At 36.3% G+C, this 18,003-nt stretch overlaps 1 protein-coding gene across 3 annotated transcripts in view; it reads left to right on the forward strand.

Moving 5' to 3' along the window:
- The window catches only part of Nbea (neurobeachin), a 485,089-nt gene that overhangs the window by 146,161 nt on the left and 320,925 nt on the right, over positions 1 to 18,003 (forward strand). For all 3 annotated transcript variants that reach the window (XM_040754403.1, XM_040754404.1, XM_040754405.1), the window contains 5 exons: positions 1,659 to 1,839; positions 3,027 to 3,157; positions 7,483 to 7,590; positions 12,504 to 12,672; positions 14,656 to 14,751. In XM_040754403.1, coding sequence (XP_040610337.1) covers positions 1,659 to 1,839; positions 3,027 to 3,157; positions 7,483 to 7,590; positions 12,504 to 12,672; positions 14,656 to 14,751 — 685 coding nt within the window. The remainder of the gene's footprint in view (positions 1 to 1,658; positions 1,840 to 3,026; positions 3,158 to 7,482; positions 7,591 to 12,503; positions 12,673 to 14,655; positions 14,752 to 18,003) is intronic.

Raw genomic sequence — 18,003 nt, forward strand, 5'->3', positions numbered from 1 at the left:
CTTGGTTATATTTTGAGTTTTCATATCATCTTTTAATCAGACATATCTTTGTGTATTTTAAAAATTCATTAAAAAGATTATTTTACCAATACATTGATGTATTTGTTTTATTATTCACAACAGTAACTATCATAATACATGAAAACAATGTAAATAGAGTCCTATGTCAATCAGATTTCAATTCCAATTATAGGAAATTGGATGAGATATATATTAAGATTTAGTGAGAATTGTATTAAATTAATTTTATCAGAGGATGCTTATATAACATCATATTTTTAAACTATATTAACAAAAGAGTTATTTTCTAGATTATTATTCATTTAAGAATACCTTTTACTTTGTTTTTATATTTTGGTAGAATAGTTTGTCAAATTATATGGACAATTTAATTAGGTGATTAATATTTGTCTGATTCCCGATTTCAAGCTTAGAGGATAAATTACTGGTTAGATTTGTAGATTCCAATTGGGAAATAAAGATTTCAAAAATTTAAAATGATGAAGAATTTAAAAACATGTCTGCAGATATACTAAATTCTAATTTATTGAAAAGTTGAGAATTTTTGACTGATGTAAGCAATGGCCAGTGTTTCATCCTAGAACAATTGAAAATAGTTTTGCAATGAAGTATTTTCTTGTAACTGTTAAGCTGTGGTACAGCTGTTTAATTTGATGCTGTGTCAGAAACAAAGCACAAATAGGTAAGCAGGCTGCGTTTCCACACAGTGTTAAAGTCAGTAGGATCAGGACTCTGTTCCTTGCATCTACCATTTGCCTGACTTTACCATTTGGTTAAATATAAGATCAGTCAGTACGGAGAGCGTGCTTATTTTCAGAAACTTTGAATAACACTTTTATTTACAAAGCATCTCTTTTCTTTGCTCCTTTTGGTGCTAAGAAAATTCTAAATGTAAGAAAATCAACATCGTTACAGAGTTATTATTACCCAATGAAAAATGAAGAAATGTTGCCATTGCTCATGACTTATGGAGTTATACATTCTAAGAATTGGAATAGATTTTAATATTCCTTCTGAAAGCAGGAAATAACATTGTATCACAGAGAATATTTTAGTGGAAGTCTAACTTTCAGCCTAACAGTGCTGCTACTACTTCTTCCTACTGCTAGGGTTTCATAGCTTATCAGAATAAATGTCTAAAGGAATGGTCATTTTGACCTTACTTTTATTGTATACATGAAATCATTAGTGTTTCAGTTTATTATTCTAAAACAGATAAGTCATTAGTATGTATTCTAGCTTGATATTTGATAGCAAAAAATGCTGTGTATCATTCCCATTATTCATTATAGTTGTAAGAAACACATCTATTTGTAAATGGAAATGAAGGTCTTAGGAAAGGCCAATTTTATAACTCTTTTATATTAAAACAAGAATAAAAAGATGTGTGGTTGTCTCTAAGTATCTTTTTGAAATTATATGAAGTCATTTATTCAACTAATACAGTGTTTTTTAACTAATACTAATTTTAAAATGGGCTTTTTATTTAAGAAATAAAATTTGGCAAGGTCTTGTGATAGTATTAATTTATTCTTTATATTCTTACATACGCTTTCTAAACTTCTTCTCACTTGTAGTATATGTTACCTGTACCATATTTCCCAATTTTAAACAAGATTAACTCTCCTTTTTTAAAGACTGAATTGGAAAACATTGAAGTGACACAAGGCATGTCAGCAGAGACAGCAGTGACGTTTCTCAGCCGCCTCATGGCTATGGTTGATGTCCTTGTGTTTGCCAGCTCTCTAAATTTTAGTGAGATTGAAGCTGAAAAAAACATGTCTTCTGGAGGGTTGATGAGACAGTGCCTAAGGCTAGGTAAGTATGCTAAGGCAGAAGTACACACCGTGTAATTAAGATGACTTGTGCAGCTCTGAGGTTGCAGAATCTGCAGCTTAGTTACTGTCTTGTAATTCCCGGGACTACTCAGTTTTAAAAACTGTTGTCTCAGTGGGGATTGCATGGGATCATTTATTGCTTCAAATATAGGCAGACATATTTAGAATATTTTAAAAAATCAGTAAACTTGGTACTTATCATTGAAATTATTTTTATATAGATCCCTTTGTTTACTTTGTTTGTGTCCTTGGACTGCAAACACCTGAGGATATAGTATATAGCAGAGCCCTTACCTGGAATAGGAGATGCAGGATCTAATGGCCAGTATTAATTATCAAAGGAAGGCAGAAAGAATGTGAGAGAAAGGGTGGTCTAAAGCCTGTATGTTTCCTAAGGTAATGCTTGCATGCCAGTGATAAGAGTGTAAGCTCTTCTTGCTGTGCAGATAGCAGTTATAGCCATTAGAGTGGATGATGCCTGAGGTGAGGCGTGCTCTGTAGAGTCTCCAGGATAGGTGAGGTAAGGACAGAGCCTGATCATGAACTATTTTAAAGACCGATATGAATTTATGTGTATGTATGACTGCATATATGTATATCATATGTGCAATATGTATGTTTGTATATATGTGTGGGTATCCTTACCAATGTATGTACAGGAGGAAGTCAGAAGATGATGTCCTGTATCCTCTGTCTTTCTCCATTTTATTCCTATGAGACAGAGTCTCTCACTGCACCTGGAGCTATGGTGTCCTCTTATATTACTGGCGTTTCAATGACCTCAGGTGCCCATTCCCAGACAGAAAATGCTTTTACCTGCTGTACCATCTCCCCCAACAGCTCCCATATGCATTTTAAGTTGCTAAAATTTTTACTGATACAGAACATTTGTAATAGTGACTGATGGAAATTATAGAATTAGGAAGACTTATTTTGGGAGTTTGAAAGGCCATGGGGATGTTTCTTTTGACTGAGAATACATGAGTATTTTATTTAACATATATTCTATATATATTGTGCCTTCATTATTATATTTCATAATTTGAACTTATCTAATTTTAAAAGTAATAATCTACAGCAAAAAAGGAAATATGAAAAAAGTAAATGTAAAACATTTTTCTATATAGCCATGTCAACATTTATGTTACTATCTTTCTGGTTTCTTAGTTTGTTGTGTAGCTGTAAGAAACTGTTTAGAATGTCGACAGAGACAGAGAGACAGGGGAAACAAATCTTCCCATGGAAGCAGTAAACCTCAGGAAGCTCCCCAAAGTGTGACTGCCACAGCAGCGTCCAAGGTAATCAGCCATTTCCTCTGTAATATGCAGTCCTTTTTCATTTGTGCGAACAATGTGCCATGGTCCATATAATGACATAGGCTTGATGCTCTGGTACTGGCTTCTCAGTTTCTTGGTTGTATCTCCAAGGTTACCTAATCTCTTAAGATTTTCACTTGTATGTTATTGAAGAGGGTACTAGTAATTTCTATTGATAGGGTTCTTTTTTTTATTTTATTTTCCAGTTTAAATTTAGATAAGAAACAAGGTTGCTTCACAAGTCAGTTTCAGGACCCTCTTCCTTTCCCTCCCATCCTTCCATGCCCTCCCCCCCCCCCCGTTATCCCCTCATTCCCCCAGGGAGGGTGAGGCCCTCCATGGGGGTGTCCATAGTCTGTCATTTCATATAGGGCAGGGCCTAGACCCTTCCCCAAGAGTTCAGGGTGAGAGTGCACCTCACATTGTTCTATGGGAGTCCAAAGTCCGTGTGTATACTTGGGATGGGTACTGATCTGCTGCCCAAGGCTCAATAGATTACCTAGGCCTCCTCACTGACACCCAGATTCAGGGGGTCTTGATCAGTCCCATGCTGGATTCCCAGGCTGATGCCTGGGATTCAAGAGTTAACCTTTGTCTGGTCAGCTGTTTCTGGGGGTTAAACCAGCCCAGTCTTAATCCCTTTGATCATCAGTCCTCCCTCTCTGTTACTGGCTTTCTTGAGTTCAGCTCAGTACTTAACCAAGGGAGTCTGCCTCTTCTTCGATTAGCCACTAAATGAAGTTTCTGTTTCCCAGACTCTCTGGCCATAGGATTGTAGGCTGGCACTCCCCTGATCTATGTCTAAAATCCATATATGAGAGAGTACATGCCATGTTTCTCTTTTTGTGACTGGGTTACCTCACTCAGGATGGTTTCTTCTAGTGTCATCCATTTGCCTGCGAATCTCATGATTCCATTACTTTTTTTCTGCTGAATAGTACTCCATTGTGTAGATGTACCACATTTTCTCTATCCACTCTTTGGTTGAGGGACATCTAGGTTGCTTCCAAGTTCTGGCTATTACAAATAAAGCTGCTATGAACATAGTGGAACAGACATCCTTGTTGTATGAATGGGCATCTTTTGGATATATGCTTAAGAGTGGAGTTGCTGGGTCTTGTGGTAGGTTTATTCCCATTTTTCTGAGGAATCTCCATACTGATTTCCAAAGTGGCTGAACCAGTTGGCACTCCCACCAGCAATGGAGGAGTGTCCCCCTTTCACCACATCCTCTCCAGCATAAATTGTCATTGGTGTTTTTGATTTTAGCCATTCTGACAGGAGTGAGATGGTATCTCAGAGTTGTTTTGATTTGCATTTCCCGGATGGCTAAGGATGTTGAGCACTTTCTCAAGTGCCTCTCAGCCATTTTAGACTCCTCTGTTGAAAACTCTCTATTTAGTTCTGCAGCCCACTTTTTAATTGGGTCCTTTGATGTTTTGGAGACTTGCTTCTTGAGTTCTTTGTAAATTTTGGAGATCAACCCTCTGTCAGATGTGGGATTAGTGAATATTTTTTCCCATTCTGTGGGCTGCCTTTTTGTCTTGCTGACTGTGTCCTTTGCCTTACAGAAGCTTCTCAGTTTCAGTAGGTCCCATTTATTAATTGTTGATCTCACTGTCTGTGCTACTGGTGTTATGTTCAGGAAGCTGTCTCCTGTACCAATTTGTTCAAGGGTACCACCCACTTTCTCTTCTAAGAGGTTCAGTGTGGCTGGATTTATACTGATAGGGTTCTTAAGAATTACATTGACCCATAGCAATGGAGATTTCTGGTATTTCCTTCTTGTTCATCATTTTAGAATTTATTTTACATACTAAACACAGTTTCCCTACCCTACTCTCCTTTGTTCCCTCTCCCCACCTCCCTTCTAGCTCCCCTCCCCCCACCTACTCCTCCATCTCTGTTCAGATGAGTTAAGGCTTTCCATGGAAATCAACAAAACATGGCATATCAAGATGAGGCATGACCAAGCTCCTTCCCCATGCATCAATGATGAATAAGGCATCCAACCATAAGAAGTAGGTTTCAAAGAGCCTGCTCATGTGTCAGGGCCAGGTCCTGGTTCCACTGCTAGGGACCCTGCAAAAGACCAAGCTACACAATTGTCACTCAGATGCAGAAGGCTTAGGGCAGTCCCATGCTAGCCTGCTCCCTAGCTGTCCATCCAGACTACAAGAGCTCCCACAAGCTCAGGTCAGTTGTTCCTGTGGGTTTCCCAGTCATGCTGTAATGATCTTGACCCCCCCCCCATATAATCCCTCTACCCTTTCTTCAACTGGATTCCCAGAGCTTAGCCCAGTGTTTAGCTGTGGTTCTCTTATTAGGGTAGTTACCAATCTGATTACAGACGAAGGCCAGTTCAGGCACCCTCTCCACTGTTGGTAGGAGTCTTGGCTAGAGTTATCCTTGTAGATTCCTGGGAGTTTCCTGGCACCAGGTTTCTCCCTAACCCCATAATGGTCCCCTCTATCAAAATACCTCTTTCATTGCTCTCCTGACACCACTACTGTGCCCTAGTCTGGAGACAACACCTCTGATGATTTCAGGGAAACCAGCATATCTCTTTATTACTCACTGCACTTGTAATTAAATGTTCAGTATTGACACAGTAATTTTTTGCTCAACAATTGAAGACATAACGTAGAAACTTAATTGGTTTTCTAAGTTCCGTGGCTCTGTATTGCTATAGTTTCTGATAAGCCAACTGCACATTTATAAAGTCTGTTAGTTATTTACAGTGTTCCAGACTCTTTTCTCATTCACTGCCATCAGGGAAATATGACCCACATATTATTTTACTGATGAGAAGACTCCGTAGTGATCTACATTGCTTGAGAAGTTAAGTATTAATGTGTCAGCAGTCTGGCTCATACTCACTGCATAGACATATGAAAGAGCTAGGTACCAGAGGTAGCAGGAAGTCTTTCAGAATCCTCAGAGAGTGGTTCTTCTGGTATTATATAGAAAGCATGCCAATGAGACAGAAATTTGTGCTGTTTAGTTTGACTTAGTGAGTGTGTCTCTAGCTAGAGATTTGGCATTGAAAAAGGGGGTAAGTGGTAATACTCTGGAATACTAGAAAAATATTTGGCATCAGGATAGAGAATCAAAACCAGTGATGCTGTTTTATGCATGCATTTCATATGTGGCACTTGAGGCACTAACCTATAGTTGATTTTTAATGTACCAGAAAGACTCTCTGGTACAAATCTGGACACATTTGCATGAGCTATCTTTCCATGGAACCTCATGTTGATACTGTGTAAACACAGGAGTAACAATTGAAACTTGTCCTCACATGACCTTGGAAGGTCAACTGGGATTAAGGGAATCTTAAAATATATGAAAATATTCCTATTTTTCCTATATGGGCTGTAGATTTATCTATTCCATAAATTATATGTAACTTTTTATAATTATCCTATGCAGAAAGTGTCATTTAGATGATCTGGTTGAATATGGTGCAGTTATAATTTCGCATAGAGTGGATAAACTTGATGATTTTAATGGAAACCATGTAACTATGAGCCTTCAAATACTGATCATTTTCCTATGCCGGGGAATCAGGAGTTGAGCTGCCAGCACATACATATTGTGTGCAGAGCTGGCATTTGCATTTTATATGCATACGTTGTCAGAGTAAGTCCAAAGCAGCCTTAGCACACTGAGTAACTGAAAAAGCACTAGATTGAGCAAGAGTAACTTGATGCTCTTTCCAATTTATGTTACGAGTATATTGTCTAAAATCTTTGGGGTTTTGTTTCTTGAACTATAGAAAATCATTTCAATGGTATATTCTCTAATGTCTGTCAACTATAGTGAGCTATGACTGTTTTAGAGTTCACCTTTTAAAATGATCATGAAGTGACTATATATGCAATTGCATAATGTTAGATCGCAATATATTAATCTCATAAATATATATTCATGATGCATAAATTAAGAGAATTTAAGGCATTTGTTAACTGGAAATTTTGGTAACAAGCATTAAGCCAGATAGCAGACTTGCACTCAGTTCATCTGAAAGGCAAGATCGTTTCTTCCCTGCCCAGCCTTCCTATGTGCATGAGACCATGGAAGCAGCTGCATCGATAGCTAACGAACACCGGGGAGAGAAAGCATGACACTCAGAGAGCGGAAACTAAGCACTGTGCTAGTTCTGTTGTCACAGATTTCTAGTTTAGTGAGGAGGGAATGGTGTAGGAAGATCAGCCTGAGACAGAAAATACTCTATGTGATGTTTTTCTAGAGTATGGCGTTCTCTAGAATATGGTATTTCTTAATAATTCACTTTTGTTTTAAAGACTCCCTTAGAAAATGTTCCAGGTAACCTTTCTCCTATCAAGGATCCCGATAGACTTCTTCAGGACGTTGATATCAATCGCCTTCGTGCTGTTGTCTTTCGAGATGTGGTAAGCTATATATCTGCTTGTCTTCCTTGAAAAATCAAGCAGTAACAACCACAACAAAACCACCTTTGAAAGTCAACAAGTGTAAAATGTGTAAAGAATTGTTATCGCTACCAATTGTCCTCTTGTCTGGATATATATTACATATTTCTGGTGATAAAATGGTTGAGCCTTAGTTTTTCCAAAAGCTTACTGATGTTTACTTTTGAAAATGATACGTCCGTGCCTGGGAACTGGCTCTCTGTGTGAAGTGCCTGCTGCAGAAGCCTGGGACCTGGATTCAGACCCCAGCACCGACATAGAATCTGTGCATGGGGCTGCACACCTGTAGCTCCAGTGCTGGGGGTGCAGACGGCGCTCCTCAGATGCAGTGAGAGCCTTGTCTAAGAGTATGCAAAGTGGCAGAAGACACTCAGTGTCAGCCTCTGGATCCCATGCACACACACTCACAGGAAAGCACACACACGTGTGCACACCTATCGCTTATACAAATGATGAGAAATTTTGAGATTTCATGTTCCAAATTAGCGATAGCCTTGAAGCACTGCCTTTGACTATATCTTAAATCATCTTGTCCTGCCTTTTATATTTTTTACTCCACATAATACATATTTTGTTGTTCTCAATGTTTCCTTTATTAGATATAAAAAGTTACCACATCAGGTATTATTGGAAGTTGTCTTTGGGTATGAGAAAATACTTTATTTCATTTAAAAATTTTAATTATTATTGTGTATGTGTGTGTTCATGTGACAGAGTACATGTGGAGGTCAGAGAACAACTTTGTGGCACCCATTCTTACCATCTACCTTTCTGAGGGCTCCAGGGATTGAACTCAGATTCCACACTGAGCAGTCAAAGCTCTACCCATTGAACTATCTCACTGGCCCCTACTTTCACAAATGATGGTAGCTGCAGGAATCTTAATTAGAAAGAAGGCTTAATAACATTCCAAGAAGGAGATAGCTTAAGCAGGGTTTAATGGAACTCTCTAATCCATGACTGCTTACTCAAGACAATTGAAAATAAGATGGACCCTTTCATGAATTGTGTAGACGCACAGTGTTTCACAGCAGATTAAGCAATATTCTCAGTTTTTGATGTAGGCATTATAAACCAGTCAGATTAGATCCTGTGGTTTTAATTGCAGTTAATGATTCAAGGAATATTTAAAGAACTGTGTGTTTGAAATGTACATGTAACAATCAATTAAATGGAGTGGCTTGTTGTTTACAGTATGGTTGTGATAAGTATAAGCCATGTGGTATGATGTCCCATGCTGTGAATATATGGTAGAAAAATAGCAATTCTTATAAATCACTTGGAAAATTAACAGCCAAAAAGATAAATAAGATAACATAATAGACTTAAGCAATAAATACAAAATATGTAATATAAATCAAGAACATGATTAAAATGTATCTTCAGTGGATAACAGAATGAAAATGGAAAGGAGATATTTTCAGTATTCAGTCTACTAAAACTTAAATGATAATGGAGGAATCAGGCTCTTCTATGGAATTATTGCTGCATAAGGATAAATTTGACAACTTTTTGTATAGTTCTTCACTAATATATTAGGAAAAAGTAAAAACTCTTTCCAATACCAATGTCTTACAACCCAGCAACTGTACTTGAAGTTATGTAACAGTATTCTTGAGCGATAAGTATTAGACAGGTCTGTGTGAGGTTGACAACCCACATGTGTAGAGTCAGCGCTAACCTTTTGTTCACCATGCTTTTAGATTCCAAATGCATTTCTCACATGAAATAATCTGAGGCCTTGGAAGTGCTTTTACAATTGTTAGTGTGTTAGCTGGTTGTATTTATTAATGATAAGAATTCTACTCTTTGAAATTTTTTTATAAAATGACAGTCACATTTAGTTTATTTAATTTCTGAAACATATCAGACCTCAGATTAGGTTTTAGGAAGTATACATATGCACATTACCTCTGTGTGTGTGTTTATGTGTGAGTCTTCAGAGGACAAATAATTGAACATTTGACAGCAATTTTAGGACAGGAGCTTTGTGCTTCCTAGAAAATTTCTCAGTTGTTTTGCTTTCAAGCACATAAAGTTTTTAGAACCATAAACTATACATATGTGTATATGTACATTTAAATTTAGAGATTGGGATTATTGTGCTTTTTAAGGATTTCTGAGGGTATGGAGGGCAGCGAAACAAAGTATCTATAAAATTTTCTGTGTGAGAAGTGGAAAACATTGCTTAAAAACAGTCTGACCAGTTAGATGACTCAGCAGTTGGTAGAAGTACTTGCTTGCATGCCTTATGGCCAAATTCAGTCCACAGACCCCACGAGGTGGTAGAGAGAGACCAGGCTTAACTTGCAGGAGATTGTCCTCTAACTCCTACATGCATATCACACACTAAGATTTTAAGATTGCTGAAAATAAAAAAAAAAGAAAGTCCTTGTTTAAAATGTTCTCAAATAAAATGAAATTTTAAGCAAATTCGTTTACTGTACCCACCAGAGACTGGATTTTATTAGATCACCTGTATCTCAAATGACATAAAATTTTGTGAATTTAATACTTAAAAAGTACATGGAGTACTTTGCGTCACCCCAGTATGTGCATTAAAATCTTAAGGAGTTTCAGCGCTAACCAGTTATTTATTCAAATTGGGGGAAAAAAAAACTAGGAATACACAGACAGGAAAAGCAGAATTCATGTCTTTATAATAATAAAATACCTCTAAACATCAGTTAATTTGTGTAAAATTTAGTCATTCTTGAGGTGTTTGACTTCTGTTTAGATGGTACTTATTTCCAAAGACACTGGGGAAAAGCCATGCAGTTGGCTTGAAATCTTTCATTACAATGCAGAACAACAACTCTTCATGCCAGTTAGGAAGAAGATGCAAGTTGGCCACCAACTGCAGTGCATAGTGGTGCTTATATGGTAGCTTGTATTCATTTATTCTGCATGTATGTACTGATGTTCTCCAATTGCATGGAGCAGAATTTCCTGTGATAGAAACAGAAATGTTGTGGGAAATTGGCTCTGTTACTGCTTGGGCTTTTGTTAGTTGAATTGTGCTTCATTTTCCTTTGTAATACCTGTTTAAGTGTTTGATTTTTGTCACTTCTGTTTGTATTAGTCCATCGGCATGGAAGTCATAGCAGTATGCACTTCAAACACTTCACAAAAATTTATATCCCTGTAAAGCTTTTTGTCACTCACAGTATGGGAAACATTAAATTTACAACCTTTCAGAATAAATTCTGTTATTTTTATCATTTTTTCTGTTACTATACTGAAGTCTATTTTAGCATAGCATATCACCAATAAATATTTGTCGTTTGTTTTCTTTCCGACAAATTACATAAATTCTGAATCATATTAGGGTTTTGCTTAAATGCCATAGTAAATATAGACTGTTCATTAATGAAGTAACTAGAATTGAACATTCTTTTTCTTTTTCTTTTTTTTGTCCTGCTGTCCACTTGCTGTTTACTATACTTTTGGTTTGGAAATAGCAGTCTTACTAGCTGATCAAAAGTTTACAAGACATGGTCTAACAAGGATGCATTGAGAAGTTTTCTATCATAGCCTTCCTGTTATTTCCTCTAGAGATGCTTATCTCAGCTTTTGGCTATGGGTAGCTCAGTGTATTTTGGGGAAACAAACCTGCAACAATGTTTTCGTTCCTGCTAGACCTCAATGCCTCTACAAACTATTGTCCTATTTTTTAAAAAACCCTTTCTTACTTTACTGTACTCTGGAAGAATACTATTTCATCATTAGATATGAAAATGAGCACCTCATATCTTCAGTGTTTGATAATTCATTTTCCCTTCCAGAAAAACTGTATTGTAACACCTTTTCACCTATTAATGCAATCAGAACTTTAATTATTCATCACATAAGTTACCATATAGTATTCTGTTTTTACAATGGGATTGCATGAAATTCTTTTTATATGATTTCCATTATTTATGTGTCTCTACCATCTTCAATCCACATAGCCTCTTGCTCAGGTAGTAGTGTGTCTTCTAGTTGTAATTTTTCTCTATTAACCATATTTATAATGCTTAAATCCTGATATTTTTAAAAACTCTGGACATAATTTTTCATCTGCATGTTTTATAAGGAAGTCAGTCATACAGATAAAGGTGGTAAGAGAACAGGGTGATATTTTGTAGCACAATCTTAATATGTTATACCTTTTAAAATTATTTCAACCTGTAACTCAGATGAAACAGTTTAGGTGGTCTGTGTGTATCTTTAATAGGGTACTTAGTAAATAATAATTTAGTTAAAACTGTTAATGTTCTTTGAATTTAGTGTGTGTGTGTGTGTGTATGTGTATGTGTTATGCACAGCATCCTCACACATGCTCACTTGTATGGGCAAAGGTCAGAGGACAGTATTATAGTGTTTTCTGCTACCATGTGTGTGCCTAGGATCAAATACATGTGCCTTTACCCACTAAACCATCTCGGTTGGCTCCAGAGGTTTGGTTTATTTTAATTAATTAATTTGTTTGTTTGTTTATCTGTCTATTCATTCATTCATTATGTAAATGTGCCTGTGTTGACCATGTATGTTTGGTGCCCAAAGAAGCCAGAACAGTAAGCGAGATCATCAGAATATGGAGTTTGGATCGTTGTGAACTGCCTGACATAGGTGGTAGGCCCTGAACTCCACTTATCTGTAAGAGGAGTACGTGTAAGAGTAATACATGTAAGAGGAGTGCATGTTTTAACTACTCTGTAAGAGGAATAGTGTAAGAGGAGTACGTGTTTTAACTACTGGTCATCTCCTTAGCCTCCTTCCAGCAACTTTTAAATCAGAATTTAAGGTCTAATAACAAAGGAAGAGTTTCTTATATTTTGTGAATTTATATCTTAAATTGTTTTAGCGTGAAACTGTCTTTTCATTTTATACAGGATGATAGCAAGCAGGCACAGTTCTTAGCTCTGGCTGTTGTTTACTTCATATCTGTTCTGATGGTATCTAAATATCGGGACATATTAGAACCCCAGAGAGAAACTGCAAGAACTGGAAGCCAAGCAGGTAGAAACATCAGACAAGAAATTAATTCGCCAACAAGTACAGGTACTTAGTACTTGGTTTCCATTATTTGGCATTGCACTAGTATTTATTTATTTCATGCTCTCTCTCTGATACTTTTGCATACATGTTTGAACTGTACTTTCTTATAGACACTTCAGACATTTACAGAATTGGTAGAGATTCTGATTCAGTGTTTGTAGATCGATACAAATATACTGGATATGTTTATATATATTTGATATCATTCTCATATGTCAGTGCAGCTTTGGGGTTACTGTTTCCTGTTTATCAATACAAATCATTAGGTTATGCTGTTATAGAATATGCAAGGGACTCATGCTTTTCGACACATGTCTTTTGAAACTTCATAAGAATGAAAATAGGAGGTATTCATATTCATATAGTTGTTCAAGGTAAAAGTGGTAAAATGCCAATGTCTACATCATAACTCAAATATTCCCTCCCTCATTCTCTTCTTGCTACTAAGTGAACATTTAATTCAGCATCTAAATATTGTATCAACTATATAATATACGAAGAAACATTTGAATTTTGTACAAGTTGGAAAAAGTTTATAGCATGTAGTTTTAACTAAAAGAGTTAAGGAGATATAACATCAAAGACAACAGTGAGTTGCCTTGAGTTGTATTGACCTCATTTACAAAGTACTTACATGACAGCAGCTACTGTACTATCTCCACTCTAGAGGCAGTGGTATCTGGGAAAATGGAGCCACTGATGAGTGAGGAGACTGAAGTCTCATGCAGTAGCCAACTGTATCCATAGCTTCAGACAATGTATACTCTATGGGTTAAGGAAAGGTTACATGAGTAAAGTTCTCATTAGTTAAAGGTGTGCACAGTCACAAGGACAAGCTGCACATGGCAAGCTCATGTTTTTCCATCAAGGCAAATAAAGGGTAGTTTAAGCATTTAATTGAATAATAGCAGCTAGCAATAATGTGTAATCTGAAGTAAACTCACTCCTGTCTGCTATACTTGTGAGGAATACAAAAACACATTCCAATAACAATTCTGTGTTTTGAAGAAACTGAGGTCACAGGACTCTTGTTTTCTTGAAGTGTTTTCATAAACACTTAGAATTCTCACAAATCCATTCTTGAATCATGATCTGACAGTTGGCCTTGACTACTGTGCTTGAAAACTATAAATATGTTTTGTGGCAACTAATCATTTGCATTTCCTACCAAGTACATCAAGATTATTTTCCTGTTGTTTGCACTATAATCTTGCTAACTCAGTGCGTGTTTCTTATGAACCAGGTATAGCCTTTGTTCTTGCAATCGATTATATTTTTTGGATTAACATCTTCAAATTAAGGCTACTTAATGCACTGTATTAATATTCATTGTGCTGACATACACTAGATGTTAACAGTCATACCACAGCAGTGTGCTTGAGTTAGTCTAAAATGTAGCATACTGTAGATATGCTACAGGATCAATTTATGGGTGAGATTCTTTACTAAGTCAACACATATGCTTTATAAATGGATGTTTTAAAACCGAGTAGATTTGTGGTCACACCAGTGCATCTTGTTAAGTGTAACCCCTCATTTGCTTTTTACTGTGGTTATATAGACAAAGGATCACATTTTAGTCACAGGATTTTGTCCTTGCAGGTCATACTATTTCATTATAACACTATTATTTTAATTCTACCAACTAAACATCACTTTGCTATTCTGGTTGATGTTCTTTTAAAGCATGAAGTCTTTGTATGTTTCATATATGTGTAAAATGAGCACTATTATAGTGAAATTTCTAGGTCTAATTTTCTGGGCTGTGTGTCTGTTTTTATGTATGTTGCTAAAAGTGCTCTTCTCAGTGAGTAAATTGCCTAGTTCCTTTATCTTAAAACCCCTTTCCTCTCCATCAGAGATATGTTGTTTAGTATTGTGTGCCGGTGTGCCGGTTGCAGTAATATAGAAATTCATGAGTCTTTGATGTGAACTATATTACTATCATTTTCCTTCTCAAATAAGGTTCCATGATTTTCTCCACAGTTGTGGTCATACCGTCTATCCCGCATCCAAGTTTGAATCATGGACTCCTTGCCAAGCTAATGCCTGAGCAGAGTTTTACCCACTCATTTTACAAAGGTAATACTGACATCGTCTCATGGCTCATTTGATATTCTTGTTTCATCAGTTGTTTTAAAATAAATATCCATGGTGTAATTACTTACAAAGAAGGTGTGTTGTATTTCTATAATGTGGATACTGAGAACTTATTATAACTTGTGTTACATTCCATTATATTTTTTGGGTTAACATCTTCAAATGAAGGGTACCTAATGTATCCCTGTGCTGGCATATACTAGATGTTAACAGTCATACCACAGGAGTGTAATTGAGTTAGTCTAAAATTTAGTATACTGCAAATTAACTAGGGAATAAAAAAGATTGAAAGTAACTCTGGACAAACTGTCCTATGGGCTCTAAGGATTATTTGGCGTCTAGTCAGAACATAGTCTTAATAGTCTCTAAAGAAATGCAGAAAAGTCTTGCAGGAAAGAAAATGCATGAAGTTAAATGCTAAATATCCAATAATACATTTCTAAGCATGTTAAGAGAATGGAAATTTCAAGCATAAGCAGAAATGAAAATCATTGAACAGAAATACATTTGTAAGGAACAATAAGTAGTACCAATAAAGACATTAAAACAACAACCATTAGAAGTGTATTTAAGATGTGTTTTAATCAATGAAAAAAGTGAGGCGAGAATGAGCCCATAATGAAAAATATTACCAAAATATCAGAGATGAAAAATACAGGAGCCAAACTGATGATGTCTTTGGGTCCTATTAACAGAAGAGCCAGATGTGTAGCAGGCAGAGCTCTCCCTCCAGTGGTCCCAGGATTTTCCTGTGTGCCTACCTTGCACATTTCATGGGCATTGAATGCGATGGGTTTTTCTCCTGTAATTGGTTACATTGTTGGTCGCATTCATATGTAATAGTGATGATCCAGGTTGCAAAAGAGGAATTTAGAGACTCTTTGTGAGTTGTGAACAAGCTCCTGACAGCAACTTATAGGAGTTAATTGCACTACTCAGGTAACCCCATCAGGAAAAATGAAATTGAGGCCTGAACTGAGCAGACAGTGATTTCTGTTGACAGTTGGAATGAGTTTTGAGGAGGACACTGAACCCCCGATGAAAACATAGTTTGATGTATTCTATACCTAACTAATGATGTCCTAGAACAACTTTAGAAGAAGTAATGTTAGCAAAGTATTTTTTATTATGCCTGCATAAGTCTCATATATTTGAGGCGAGAGGGAGTAATGGGCTTTTTAACATTGTGATGAAATGAAAATTTCTTTGTGCAAAGTAGTAACAAACATTGTGTGGGTTTTGTTTGTGAATAATTGTATTCCTCAGTGACTGGAAATCTTCTAGAGTAATTTCTAAGACTTAAGGATTTTGCATTGGAATATCCATATTCATCAGGAAATTCTCACTCTTGCAACATTAAGCTAATCTAAAAATGTTTGTAATGATAATATAAAAATTAGTTACTTCCAGATTAATGTTGTTAACTTAGCAGTCTTCATTACTGGCAAGATGGTAAGTGATCTTAACTGCCGTTGTATACTATAGTGCTGTAGTTAATTTAGGGAAAAACCATTGGTGACAACAGAGCTACAAGTAAACACTTAATTTTTTCCTCAGGATGGGAAGTCAGTGTGGTTTTACTTTTTGAAGATGAATAGTATTGACTTTTTGGTGAAGTTGTAAAACATTTTCATAAATTCTGTATTTCTAAGTAGAGAATGACGATGTTTTTACATGTAGCTAGGATTAAAAAGCAACATGAAAGCTAGAATGTAGTTGGGCATGTGGGTATACACCTTTAATTCCTGCACTTGGGAGATAGAAGCAGATGGCTCTCTAAATTCAAAGCCAGCTTGATCTTCTTACAGTTTGAGTTCCAGGACAGCCAAACCCCTGGATATATGAGTGTGTGTGTGTGTGTGTGTGTTTGTACATGTACAAACTTGGATATATATGTATATATATGTATTATGTATATATATTGTAAGACACACAGTTTCTCTGATCTCTCAACATTTAAAAATAATAACAAATTTAGTATCTTCATGGTTGCTAATAAATGGCTTGTACTCATCCTCTACACATTAAATGTCTATTTTATGACTTTTATGGAATGTTTTAATTTATTTCTGTAATAGTCAATGAGAAGTCATGGATCTATAGTCCTTTCTGCTATTTGGAATGATACTCTTTGTGTTGTTAATATTAATATTGAAGATTGAGTACTGAAATTTGTAGTTGGAATTTTCTTTGTGCCACCAACCAGCTCCCAAATAAAGACAAGGAATCTTATTAATTATGAATGTCCAGCCTTAGCTTAGGCTTATCCCACTGGCTCTTTTAACTTAATTTAAACTATTTTTATTCAGCTATGCTTTGCCTTGGGACTTTGAAAACTTTCTTTCATTCTGTATGTCCTAATTTCCTGCTTCTTCTTAGTTTGACTCTGTAGCTCCTGGTGTCTCCCTGGAGTTTCTTTTTCTTTCTAATCCCACCCTCAATTCCTCCTCCTACTTAATCCCCTGCCTGAGTTCTGCCTATACCTCCTCCTTCACTATTGGCCATTCATTCAGATTTTAACTGGACCAATCAGATGCCTTATGCAGTCTAGGTAAAACAGCCACACATCTTTACATAATTAAACAAATGCAACTAATCTTTGCATAGTTAAATATTCCACAACAAAAATTGGCTAACACAAGCATATTTTGATTGATTTGTGGTGCCAGAGGCTAAACTACATACCTCTAAACTACCATCGCTTCATGCTCTACCACTGAGCTATGCCTCTTGCACCTAGGATGTATTTTTCGTTTCATTTTGGAAATAAGTTTAAAATAAGCATCCCAACTCTTGAAATGGCATTTCAGCAACAAACTTCTTTAACACTTCTTTTGAATGAAGCATGTTAATACATGATATTCTATGGAGTTGTATCATTGTTAGTTTAACTTGGGTTAGATATGTTAACTGGTTAAAAAATTATCATGTCATAAGTTTCAAATATTTATATTCCCAGTGTTAATGGAGCTGGATAGGAAGGTCAGCAATTAAGATCACTTCCTGTCCTTTCAGAAGATATGAGTTCTGTTCTCGGGACCTAGGTTTGATTCTCAGCACCCACATCAGGTCAGGTCAGCTGCTTCTGTGGGTTTTTCCAGCACAGTCTTTACCCCTTTGCTCATCATTCCTCCTTCTGTACAACTAGACTCCAGGAATTCGGGTCACATCTGCTTTCTTAAACTCATTTTATACAATGCCCTTGAGTTTGTCTACTTTCTCACAAGTAATGGA

Source organism: Mesocricetus auratus, unplaced genomic scaffold (assembly GCF_017639785.1).
Source record: "Mesocricetus auratus isolate SY011 unplaced genomic scaffold, BCM_Maur_2.0 Super-Scaffold_100011, whole genome shotgun sequence".
Classification (NCBI taxonomy): domain Eukaryota; kingdom Metazoa; phylum Chordata; class Mammalia; order Rodentia; family Cricetidae; genus Mesocricetus; species Mesocricetus auratus.